At 38.6% G+C, this 12969-nt stretch overlaps 1 protein-coding gene across 1 annotated transcript in view; it reads right to left on the bottom strand.

The window, feature by feature from the left end:
* Window positions 1-12969, bottom strand: part of SLC6A17 (solute carrier family 6 member 17) — a 55200-nt gene that overhangs the window by 27117 nt on the left and 15114 nt on the right. The window contains exons 2-8 of the mRNA XM_018557262.1: window positions 10614-10975; window positions 9883-10040; window positions 8902-9028; window positions 8032-8213; window positions 7273-7383; window positions 6948-7189; window positions 5159-5351 (exon numbers count right to left, since the gene is read on the bottom strand). Coding sequence (XP_018412764.1) covers window positions 5159-5351; window positions 6948-7189; window positions 7273-7383; window positions 8032-8213; window positions 8902-9028; window positions 9883-10040; window positions 10614-10893 — 1293 coding nt within the window. The 5' untranslated portion in view covers window positions 10894-10975. The remainder of the gene's footprint in view (window positions 1-5158; window positions 5352-6947; window positions 7190-7272; window positions 7384-8031; window positions 8214-8901; window positions 9029-9882; window positions 10041-10613; window positions 10976-12969) is intronic.

The following is a 12969-nucleotide window of genomic DNA, read 5'->3' as shown; positions in this document are numbered from 1 at the left end:
CGAGACGCATATGCTTTTGAACTGCCAAAAATTCATGCCTAGTATTAAATCAACTGTGGGTTATACTGCTGCCTACAGAAATACTGGACAGCAGGCAAAAACCTAGAGGTCATATCTTTCCCGAAAGTAGCCCACCAAGTTGTAGCAAGCAGTAAAAAAAGGCAACAATGGCAGTATCTACCACAAGAGGGGAGGGAGCTGTATCCCCCAATGGACCCCAGGTTTTTACAGAATACAAAATTCCTATTTTATCTATCAGCCATTTTGGACATCAAAAAAAAAAAAATGGGGACCGCCTGCAAAACCTTGTAACTATAGAAAGCATCCACTGATGATGACACATGCACCTTGTAAAGCTTTGTGCAAGCGTGGTTCGAGTTTGCAGTCAGATGGCAAAAAAAACCCAGAGGTACTCACAGCCCTAGCGGAATTAGCTTAGAGGGGAAAAAGAGGGTTAACCTTCATATCATATACCTGAACAATAGCATGGCAGATTCACTGAGAAATTAAGGAACCCCATTCTTTAGACCCTCAAACTAGAATCCTGACTTCCTAAAGAAGCTGTGGCGTTAGAATAAACTTCAACAGTGGAGAAGTGGAGAAACAGTGGAGAGATCACCTTAGAGTGAATGGTTGCTGGACACTTGCAAGCAAGCAAGCAGGAAGATAAGACACAAGGAAGATAAGACTGTCTTCAACTAAATACAAGTAATGTGTTACAGAAGGAGTGGATCAATCATTATACCTACATGTAAGATAATGGTACCCCCATCCCATTTTTGAGGACACAAAAATGTAACTTAAGGATAACAACAAATCAAGGAAATTTAAATGTGTTCCTCATCTTTTATTTATTACATTGATTTAGATAATTTACCATTTGAATGATCTATCTAAACCCATATAAAACCATATCTAGGTTAATATGTATCTCATCATTACCAATGCCTGTTCCAGCAAAGGGAATCACATAGTACAGTGTGGCAAACAATGATTTGATCCCCTGCAATTTTGTAAGTTTGCCCACTTACAAAGCAATGAAAGAATATAAACCACAAATCCAGAAAAAACACATTATATAAATGTTATAAATTGAATTGCAGTTCAGTGAGTAAATTAAGTATGTGATCCACAAGCAAAACATGACTTAGTATCTGGTGGAGAAACCCTTGTTGGCAAGCACAGAGGTAACACATTTCTTGTAGTTGGTTACCAGGTTTGCACACATCTCAGGAGGGATTTTGGTCCACTCTTCTTTACAGATCTTCTCAAAATCCTTAAGGTTTCTTGGCTGTCGCTTGGCAACTCGAAGTGTCAGCTCCCTCCATAAATTTTCTATAGGATTAAGGTCGAGACTGGCTAGGCCACTCCATGACCTTAATGTGCTTCTTCTTTAGCCACTGCGTTGTTGCCTTGGCAGTATGTTTTGGGTCATTATCATGCTGAAAGATCCATCTACGACCCATCTTCAGTGTTCTGGCTGAGGGAAGGAGGTTCTCATCTAAGATTTTACAATATATGTCCTCGTCCATTGGCCCTCAATGCAGCAAAGTCAGCCTGTACCTTCTTCCTCCTAACACAGTGATTCGAGGTAATGCCGAAGAGCTCAATTTTGGTCTCATCTGACCGCAGCACTTTCTCCCAATCCTTCTCTGAATCATTTAGATGTTCATTGGCAAACTTCAGACGGGCCTGTACATGTGCCTTTTTGAGGAGAGGGACCTTGCAGGTGCTGCAAGATCTCAATCCATGGCAGTGTATTGTGTTATCAATGGTTTGTTTGGTGACTGTGGTCCCAACTGCCTTGAGATCATTCACAAGCTCCTCCTGTGTAGTTCTGGGCTGATCCCTCACTTTTCCCATGATCATCCTTACCCCATGAGGCAAAATCTTGCATGGAGCTCCAGACTGAGGGCGATTGATGGTTATTTTGTATTCCTTCCATTTGTGTAATCGCTCCAGCAGTTGTTTCCTTCTCACCAAGCTTCTTGCCGATAGTCTTGTAGCCCATTCCAGCCTTGTGCAGGCCTACATTCTTGTCCCTAACGTCCTTTGAGAGCTCTTTTGGTCTTGCCCATGGTGGTGAGGTTTGAATGAAGAAAGAGATTCTGTGGGCATGTGTCTTTTATATACTTAACGAGTTGTCGTTAGGAGCACCTTCTTAAATTGACAGGACTAATCTGTGTACCACATAGCCAGTCTGTGGGAGCCAGAATTATTGTTGGTTGGTAGGGGATCAGGTATTTATTTTACTCACTGAACTGCAACTCAATTTATAACATTTTCCGGATTTTTGGTTGATATTCTGTCTTTATCATTTAAAATACACCTATGATAAAAATTATAGACCTTTCATTTCTTTGTAAGTGGGCAAACTTACAAAATCTGCAGGGGATCAAATAATTATTTTCCTCACTGTATATGCACACATTCTATTAACCCAGATCATTGCTGGAATCATGCATTTCTCTGTATCAGAAAACTGATGCACAGAAAGATACAGAAATGTGTTCCCACCCCAGCATTCATTGCTTATCAGCAGACACTGAAGCAGTCTAGGCTGGGGAGGAGATGAGTTTCTGCCATGCACATTGACTAGATGTATCTTTGTAATAATTTTTAAACTTTAGCATGGAATGTGGCAAATCTCATTTATAAATGGATATATTATATTGACATTTATATTTGATTTCCACAGAAAAACAGCTGACTGCCTGTCCTTATTAAGCGGAGTAGTCCGTGCAATGCATTAATGCTTGAAGTAGTTGTCTATCATTCCAGCAAATTACACACAAGGGCCATCAACATACATTATTCTAACACAAATCTGGGAAATAGAATCAGTATATAAGATGAGAATGGTTCTCTTTGTTGGAACAAATGTTGTTAAAAATAAGCTACAAGTCAATCTATATATGCTTTTATATGGGTATAAATGATTTACCCATAAACCCCATGCTCAGGCCATTTTTCAGTATTCAGCGCTGTGGTACTTTGACTGACATTTATTCCATCATCCAACGTTGTACTGAAATTAAATTTATACAATTTTTGGGGGAAACATAGAGCTTTCTTTTGGTGGTATTTAATCACCAGTTTTTTTTTTATTTTTTACTATATAATGAAAAAAGTACAGAGAATTTTGAATAAAACACTTTTTTCCCTACATTATGTTATAAAACATTTATCAGCACCCAATTTTTGGTAAAATATTAGAAGGGGTCATGTCGGGTTTATAAACACCAAACATGTCAAGCTTTAAACTTGCGTGTGCCTGCGAAATCGCACGCAAAAAGCTACCATGCCTAAAATTAGGCGATGCTTTAAAAGCTTTTACCACTCATCAGTTTCAGTGTTATCAGTGATTAATGGCCCTAAAATGATTGCTCTCACTGCGACGCTCACGGCGATATGTAACATGTGTGGCAAAATCGTTGTTTTCACGCGTAGGCTCACCCGACGCGTATTTACGTTTATAAGTGCGTGATAGCCAAAAAACAATGACAGGTCATCTTTATGGAGACATCAGGGGTCTCCAAGACCCCTAATGTCACCTGGGGGCCCCCAAAGAAGCTGATGGAACAGAGATTTGTGTACATTGTAATACAAGCAATTGGCCGGCTGTAGAGCCAGCCTAATGCTTGTATACAACAGTCGGTAACAACTGTACACATTACCAGCGGGATTCTATTCGCGCGAGCAGAAAAAAACCACGTAAATGTACGTTGACCCGCCAAGAAGCATCCGTTCAGCAAGGGGTTAAACAAGAGGAGGAAAACATTTTGATTCTCTTGATTTGTTGGTATCCTTAAGAGTCCCATGTTTGTTGCTCTTTTTATAAATGTTTTATAAATTTGTTGCTCTTTTTATATATGTTTTCCATTCATTTAGATGAAAAGACAGAGCCCACTTTAGGCAGCAATGGTCTCAGTCTTAAAACAACCTTAGCTTTGTGGAGCTTCAAAAAAAAAGTTTCCTTACAGGATGCAGCAGCTAGCTCTGGAACCCTCCTAACCTACAGTATGTAATTACCACAATAAAAGCCACCTTGTGAGAAAGGGAGGACAAGGGAATGTCCCTGTTTAGCCCAAAGGGAGGCTTCTGAAAAACAGAACCAATATCAAAGCCCTGCTTGGAGTGGTGCCCTAGAAGAGGGAGCTACACAAATAATTTATTAGGTGAAATTCCAAAATAAGTAACCAGAGGTCTTTGAAAAAGATGATCGAGGACCAACACCTTTGCACTGACATGGTGCCCAGTACACTGCCCCAGTCCACAAGGCTCACATATGTTGTAAAGACCTTCTATTATAGAAGGAGAAAGTACCTGCCTGTCCCTAAATGGACTTCCCTGTCTAGGGACAGAGGCAACTTTGTCCCACAGAGAGAGGCTGTTCCTCTACAGGACCCTTTGTAGAACTGGGCAAATGGTTTTCACTCCAAAGAGGACACAATAATCTCCTCAGAGAAGAACGATGCCTGGACAAGAATTGCTGTGCCTGAGAGTGAATTCTAGCGCATAATAATACATTTTTTTCTGAGGCAGGAAAACCCTGGCAAGTGTGGTGTCTCTAGTGAGACCTAGATAATCCAAGTGATACCTCAGAGTGAGAAAAGACTGCTGGACAGTGTCCAAAAAGTGATGCTGATGTTAGTAGGCAGGTCTACTGATGAACACTCCTGGAAGAGTAGAATGTCCAGGTAGTAAATGACTGGGACGCCCCGCAGGTACAGGAGAAGACCTGTAAAATGTAGATTCTCTCACTTTCTATCACAGTGACAATAGTAACAAAGTCAAACAAAACTGTGTAATCTCACCAGCAGGGACACACATAGTAGTTAAAACCTGACATTGTTTATAACCCTTTCCTACTCTATACAAAAAAAAAAACTTAATTCACCCGTTCCATCATCAAACTGACCATGCTACCTTTAACGACCCTTTGACACTTTGACCCTCTCCATTCCAGTGCTGCTGAGATGACTTAATGTTATGTTTAGCTTACCTGCTAATTGCTATTTGCTGTAATGTATGCTGGCAACATTGTTTGAGCACTTAACCATTCTCTGTCAGAATGTTTAAACTATGAATGCTAATGTTAAACAAATGTTAAATATGTTTATGATTTTTATTTTCGATTTACAATACGTAGACAAACCTTATTTAGTTCATCCTCCAACAAACATGCATCAAGGTGAAGATCTTGAAAGTGATTCTCTTTCACAGTTTTAATAACTTGATACATTTCAGTATAATCTACTGTGCTCAAGTGAGAGAAGTTGATATGTGGTGGAATAAGATCATAGCTCAGAACATGAGAATTTAAATATCCAAGAATTTTTTCAGCATTTCTGCAAGAGAAAAGTGAAATCAGTGAAACAAGACAACGTACTTCTACACAATATGTAGTTGGTGTGCAGAACAAATTATGACAGTTGCCACTGAGAGAGAGAACAGCATTGCCAAACACATGGAACAATCTCCATGGTACCATGCAACATTTAAAAAAGTGAAATGTCAGGCAACCTGTAGTATTCTTTGTGCTTTACTGAAAGGGGAAGTCCTTTCAAACTAGTGAAGTATTAGCGTGGATGGAGGAATCTCTCAGCTTGAGAGACTGAACAAAAAAAAAAATCTCTCCTTGCGTACCCAGCTTAACAAACAGTACTTCTACAAATGCATACAGTTACTTGCAATGCTACACTTGTACATACAATTATCTACATGCATGGATACTAGTTTGTTGTAGCGTGTATATGTTTAAAGATAACAACATTCTACTCTGGGGTCCACAGTTTTTCAAATGTTCTACTGTATTCAGTCCTATCTAAAAAGCATTATGATTTTTTCTCCCCCCCTGAATTTTCTCTTTTTATCTCCTTCTCTTTTTCTGATCTTTCTCGCTATGCTTCTTTTCCTTCTGCACATCTCTCTTTTTCTCTCTACCCCGATAGAACAATTAGCTTCTTTTGCTCCCCCCACAGTGGCGATATTTGTCGCACATTGATATTTTCTCCTATACGCTATACTACCATTGTACCTTTTGATGTAGGTCTGTGACAAGCCTGCATGGGCAGAGAGTGGATGGTTATCACCTCCTTATACCTCATATTGTTACCACATACCTATGCTCTACCTACCTACTCTCCAGTTTTCACCTTGTACTGTGTTGATTGTTGTTTATCTATGTTTCATTTTATTGCCACTGATGAACCAAAGCCTTATGTTGCAAACTTTCATGAGAATTGTTCTTACGGTTTGCTTTGATGTGTTATTTCTAATTTCCTAATAAAGAAAAGATTCAACTCTAAAAAGCATTACGATTTTTAAATTGTAGCTCTGTAAAAAAAAGAAATCTACAATTTAAATGACCGGAAAGTAATTTGCTGATATAAATCATAAAAACAGTATAGCCTTACATTTGTATCACCATATGAAACTGTGTACTTCTATTAATAATTTGTAATATTTTCTTAAGGACATACATTATAAGGCTTTTATTTTGTAAAGTCCGAAGGCTTTCTTTTTTCTCAATGAAGCCTCCAACCTGCATGTAATAACTATGTAATTTCTAACAAACTGGTCACATGATAGGGTGCCATGCTGATTGGTTCCCAATTGTCAGTGGAAACCCAACCTGTCAGTGACGGGCAGGATTAACGGCCACCAGCTGCCCGAAATGTTAGTTGGTGGCTCTGAAGGTGAAGAAGAACTTTTATAAACGTATTCTCAGCATGGGGAATCGTGCTGGAAAATGTTTACATACAGATGGTGGGCGAGAAGGGGTAAAAAGCTTCAGAGTTCAAAATATGGAAATGGTAGACATAGGATTATGAATGTTTCCCAACCTAAATGTAAATCTGTTGAAGTACTCAAGAGGACATGCAAACTAAACTCAGTCTGTCTACCTGCATGATGTATGTAAGATTATCAGCCCCTATACTTACTGTACAACACATTTTTCATTCATCAAATTTGCCTTGAACCCAAGAACAGCAAATACAACCAAGGTGGCCAGCACTGAGGTGAAGAAGTTGATGAACGAGACAAGGGCTGCATCAAACTGGCAGTTATTATCTTGCTTATTATAGCTTGAAAAGGCAATGACACCACCAAAGCCTAGGCCTAGAGCAAAGAAAACTTGCGTTGCTGCCTCCCTCCACACCTGGGGGTCCAGCATCTTATCAATCTGGAATGGACATAAAACAAATTGGAAAACGATGCCATTTATGCAGTTTCACTTTGGAAATCAGAAATAATCAACAATACTACCTGAGGGGTTAACATATGAAGAATACCATCAACAGATCCTCTAAGCAGCAATCCACGTATAAGGAAGCATATAAGCACCACATATGGGAAGAGTGAGCTAAAGTACATAACCTGAAAGGGAATAAAAGCACAAAAAGTGTGTTTAGTTCTAAAAAATACACCTGGTGAGTAGATCTGTGTGTGAAAAGGAAGCTGCTCTGGTTCATTGACAGAATATTTGCATTATTATATACAGTATGAACAATTAAGCGGATCAGTGCTAACTATAGGGCAGTTATATCCTAGAACCTCTTTTTTGGCATAAAATCAAAGCTTTCGTAGAACAGTATTATACGCAGGGAAATGAAAGTGGACCTAAAATTTTAGGGAAATCTAATGGAACTGTACTTTGAAATTTGTTGCAGCTTAATAATAATCCACTTAATGGATGCAAAATATAGCAAAAAAGTAAAAAAAAGAATAGAATAGGTAGCCTTAGAGCTACTGTCCACCAACTTATATCTGATACCAAAACAAAGTTACTGAAAACTCTTCTAAGTTCGCTGTTTCTGCGGCACACCCATTCATTTAAAATGTATATTTTTTTCAGAAAACCAGATAAAATAATCTGGACTGGGGCCCTATTATCTGATATGCAACTGCAAAACCAATCTCTTTATTGTCTAAGCTCCATCAAATTAATAACCTTGTCAGCCTAGTTGCCAGTATTACAAATTCCAAATGAAAGAATTTCATTAGCAATAGTAAAGCATATTTTACCTTCCCTGAGGACTGGATGCCTTTAATCATGGCCATTCCTACAATAGTCCATGCACAGAACAAGCACAGTGTCATTTTCCAGTTTAGACCTCCTCCTTCTGATATTGAATTTGAAATATCCAGAGTTTCTCTATACCAGAAGTAAGTTGTAGCTGAACTTTTATCACACTCGGGTTCCACCACTGAAAAACAAAACAACAGGCAGGTGATGAAAATATTTTCTCTTGCAACAGTAAAAAGCTTACTCAACAAGGCAAAGGGCAATGTAAAGCAACCCAGCCTAATTCATCTCCTACTGGCCCTTTAGTAAATTTAAACTGGACTGAACGGTTTTCTCATTATCATTGTGCTGCCTTACTAAACAAGCCTGAGAGACTTTGCTAATATATGGGCACTGGCCATAACTGAGCCACCATTTCAGTAAAGTACCGATACTTTTTTTCCGTTACTCGCCGATACCGGGTTCCGGTGCCTTGTGCTCCGATTATCGGGAAATCAGGCAGTGAATCATAACCCTTCGTCTGCCTTCCTGATTGCCTGTGTCCAAGCGAAAGAACACCGGCTTCAGCGGCCAGTAAAATCGTAGTAAAAACGCGGCAAAAACACAATGCACTATGTTCCAAATCTGGCCCAGAAAAAGGTGTGAACCCAGCCTAAAAGAGAAAATAGACAGAGCTGTATAATAAATAGCCAGAAAGCTGAGAGACATATGTGTCTGTAATGCCAACAACCCCAGCTGGGCAAAATGCTCATAGTTTATATATATACACACACACACACACACATATATATACACACACACATATACACACACACACACACAAATATATACTGTATGTCACACAATTTTCAAACAGTATAGCTACTTACTGTTTACAGTTCCATTTTCTACAAGTGGACATTCATTCCAAGGTAGAGGATACTGGAATGACTGGAAAAAGTAGAATATGCTCCATCCAATGATGACATTATAATACAAGCCGACAAAGAAGCAAACCTAGAAATAAAAACACTAGTAAATAATCTAAACACATAACCAAATCATCTAAAATACATGTACCTGTAGCATTTCACAGTTTCTAGACTGCAGATGCTCTGAATATTTTATAATAAAGCATGTTAGATATTGTAGTCCTATACATACCATGTAAGTAACAAATGCATGGGACTAACATGTTTTTGGAATTGCAAGCTGAATAAATATCATACTTATTCATGTTTCACTAGTTATGTAATCACTAAACTAGCACATTAGGTATCCCAACAACAGATATACACACGTGTTCCAGGTCAGTGACTCATCAAGTAGTGAAGGATGAAAAAGGATAACTGCCCTGGAGCTTGCAACTTCAAAAAACAAGTCAGCAATGACAGGTCATATTTTTCTATCTTGAATGGCTCTTTTTCAAGTAAAACATATGAAAGAAATATGTATGATACCATTGATAGCCACCTTCTTAATATTCTAGCCTTATAACTGATCTTTTGACTTTACTACTTTCTAAGTCAATGACCCAAGTATTCTGACTTCAAATTGCTGCATCCATGTTCTTGGTCATTGAGTCAAAATATGTCAGCGAATTAGTATGAGAGAAAGCATCACAGAAGTCAGCATCACGGAAATAGGGCAGCAATAGCAGCTGACAATGAAGACAGTAATTACAGTGGCTATAACATCAGAACCAGACTTGCATGTGTTCCAGCAATCATAGAACATTATCATATTTGGGAGGTTCAAATACTGTAGTCTCATTAGAGAACTTTGGGAGACTATACTCATAAAGATAATATTAATTTTTTTTTTTTTAAAGCTTAAAATAAGCTAAGAGAAATCTCAAACTAGGTGCTTACCACACAGCTAGCATAGCCAATTCCTCCAAGACGTGGGCATATGTAATTCCACACACCAATGCTACCTCTACGAATTTTTTGTCCCACAGCCAGCTCAAGAAAGAAGAGAGGGATGCCAATCAAAATGAGCAGGATCAGGTACGGCACCATATAGGCTCCTAGACGACAAACAGGTAATTTATCATTCTAGAAGCATATTAGTAGATCTAAATAAAGTGAAAAATAAAAAGGCACATAAAGCAACACAAAAAGGAAGAAAAATAGATCTGTACCTTTCCTTGGAGTGCTACCCTTAAAAGCAATTACAGACATCTAAGCATTTAAAAAAGTGTTTTTTTAAACAATGAAATGTAACAACATATTAATATGCTAGGACCATGATCATTTCACAACGGAGTACAATGGGCTTGCTAATGAATAATTGCAAAACTGTTAAAGACACACATCTTTGGAATGGAAACACAATGGAAACAAGCCGACTCTTTATATGGCTTAGGCAGCCACTCTGTCATCTAAATAAACTATGTAAGAAGGGATTTTATCTGGATAGCTTTTCTCTTACTTCCTGTTGTGTATACGGAACAGGGATAGAAGCAAAGTCTCCCCAAAAACAAAATGACATAGCTTAACTATTTCCTACTCTATGGAAAACAAAACAAAAAAAGTTTTGATTTTAGATATACTTCATTTCTACAAATATAGATATAATGTTAAACATATCTGAAACTTACCTCCACCGTTTTTCTGGCACAGATATGGGAATCGCCACACATTGCCCAGACCCACAGAGTATCCAATTTGTGCTAGGATATATTGTAATTTGCTGTTCCATGCTGGTCTGTCCTCTTCTAAATTTTCTTCCAGCTCTTTTCCTCCGCACTGCTCTCCAGACACAGTTAGAGCACTGGCCTTGTGATCTATTGGCTCCTCATGGGCCAACAAGTCAGCAACTGATTCTGTAACATGCTGGTTGCTGTGCTCTCGCTGGGTAACTTTACTGTTTTTAGGCATTTGGAGATGAGTAGATTGCGGCTGACGAGAAAACTGCTGGAACACTGAAGCTATTTAATACTAGCTCCCATGCAAAATCAGTCTGTAAAAAAGAAGAAAAAAAAATGTGATGTTGGCAATTGTTTATCCTTATTGTAACATTGTATAAACAACAATAATGATACTATTTTATGAGTTTTAAAACAGAATACAGTATATTATCTAAAAAAAAAAACCCCATCCAAACATCATGGGTAGAAGTGCAGGGAGAGATAGAGATGTAAACAAGACTACCCATTATTCTAAATATCCACTTAAAGCAGATCCTCCTCCAGCAAAAATGCCTGGTAAGAATGTTCTCAAGGATGTCTGAAAAATACCAGAGCAAAGAAAATAGCTTGCTGCAGTACAAATGGTGGAGAAATGCTTACAGCAGAATGTCTAGAATGAATGATGGCAGAATAGTAGCTAAGGAGACATTACACCTCTGCCACACTTACCTCCACATTTCTATAAGTCTGTCATAAAAATATCTGTAAAATGCGACTAAATTATATATTGCAGGTAACTGAAATGAGCCTTTTATGTTCATAAAACATGTGCACTTTTACTTGGCAGCTATAAGAAAAATCAAGTCAATGCACTATTTCCACTTGAAAATATGGCCACCCGCTCAAGGTGAGTGACTAGCCACAGGCTCCACTGTGAAATCCCAACTAATATTGTTTAAACAGTAGCAGGGGTCACTGCTGACATGTTTTACATACTGATGTCCAGTTCATGAAGGAATCAATCTTTTGAATCGATTCTTTTCAGTGAACTGGATGAATTGATTCATCTGACTGAACTGATTCGATTGACACAGTTGAGAATAGGGAGGGAACTCACAGTGTTCGAGTCTGCCATGGGAGCTAAACACGCACCGCAACATTGCCTTTCAACTTTTTACAAAGCAATTATTACAAAGGAAAACAAAACACCAACATATTTGACAAAATGGGAAAGGGAATTTATGCATACGCTTACGCAGGAAGAGGTTAAGAAAATACTAAGATTAGTTACTACCACAACTATAGATGTAAGAACAATGGAGATAAACTATAAACTGTTAACACGGTGGTACCATGTCTCGCAGACATTACAAAGGATACACCCTACAAATAAAGCAGGCTGTTGGAGGGAATGTGGAGGGGAGGGAACTTTCGCACATATATGGTGGGACTGTCCCAAGATAAAACCATACAGGGGAATGGTGAAAAGTATAATTATGCAAATATGTGATGTACAACTACCCATAGATCCCTGGGTGTTTTTATTTCACCTCACAACAGATACAGTTAAAGCATATAAAAACTATTGGGGCACAATTAAAATCCCTTCCATTGAGAAGTGGTTGAACAAAATGGATGCCACTAGGTTAATGGAAGAGATGGTAAAGACGAAGCAAGATAAATATGAACTATTTTTTCAGATATGGGGGAAATGGTGGGAATTTAAGTAATCGAAGGCATATTGCCTGTATGTCTTAATGAGGGAAATAACGAGGTAGTAGGGAATGGGAGACAAGGTAAAGGGTATGAGAATGAGTGAGGTATGAGTGAAGAATGGGGTAAATTTGATATGAGTAAAGCATAGAGCCTTGGGGAAATGGGTCGGGGGAGGGATGAGTGTTGATGTTTTGAATTTTTGCACCATGAAGAATGATAAGATGAGTAACCTGGGGCCATGCACCCATCCATCTGGGGATGGGGGTAGGGAAGAATGGGAGAGGGGGGTAGGGAAGGAGGGAGGAATAGGAAAAGAGTTAGAAACAAAGAGGGGCAGAAAATGGAAAGGAGGAAATTGGGTACGGGTTAAGTGTTACACTAAACACGAGGAGGGCAAGGGGTTGAGACGCAGTTAACACATAAAAGAAGACAATGAACATTGGTTCATTAGAACACAGGCAAAATTTATTTAAAAGCACTAATAAACTAAGGGGAAAGAACAAAACACAAAATAACACGACGGGGTATCCAATTTTGATGGGTACCCTAGATGGATATGGAAATGGATTAGAACACGGGAATATATAATACACTGAACACTTTGGGGAGG

This window comes from Nanorana parkeri, unplaced genomic scaffold (genome assembly GCF_000935625.1).
Source record: "Nanorana parkeri isolate BGI_ZX_2015 unplaced genomic scaffold, ASM93562v1 scaffold276, whole genome shotgun sequence".
NCBI classification, from domain to species: Eukaryota; Metazoa; Chordata; class Amphibia; order Anura; family Dicroglossidae; genus Nanorana; species Nanorana parkeri.
This window is presented reverse-complemented; position numbering and strand designations above follow the sequence as displayed.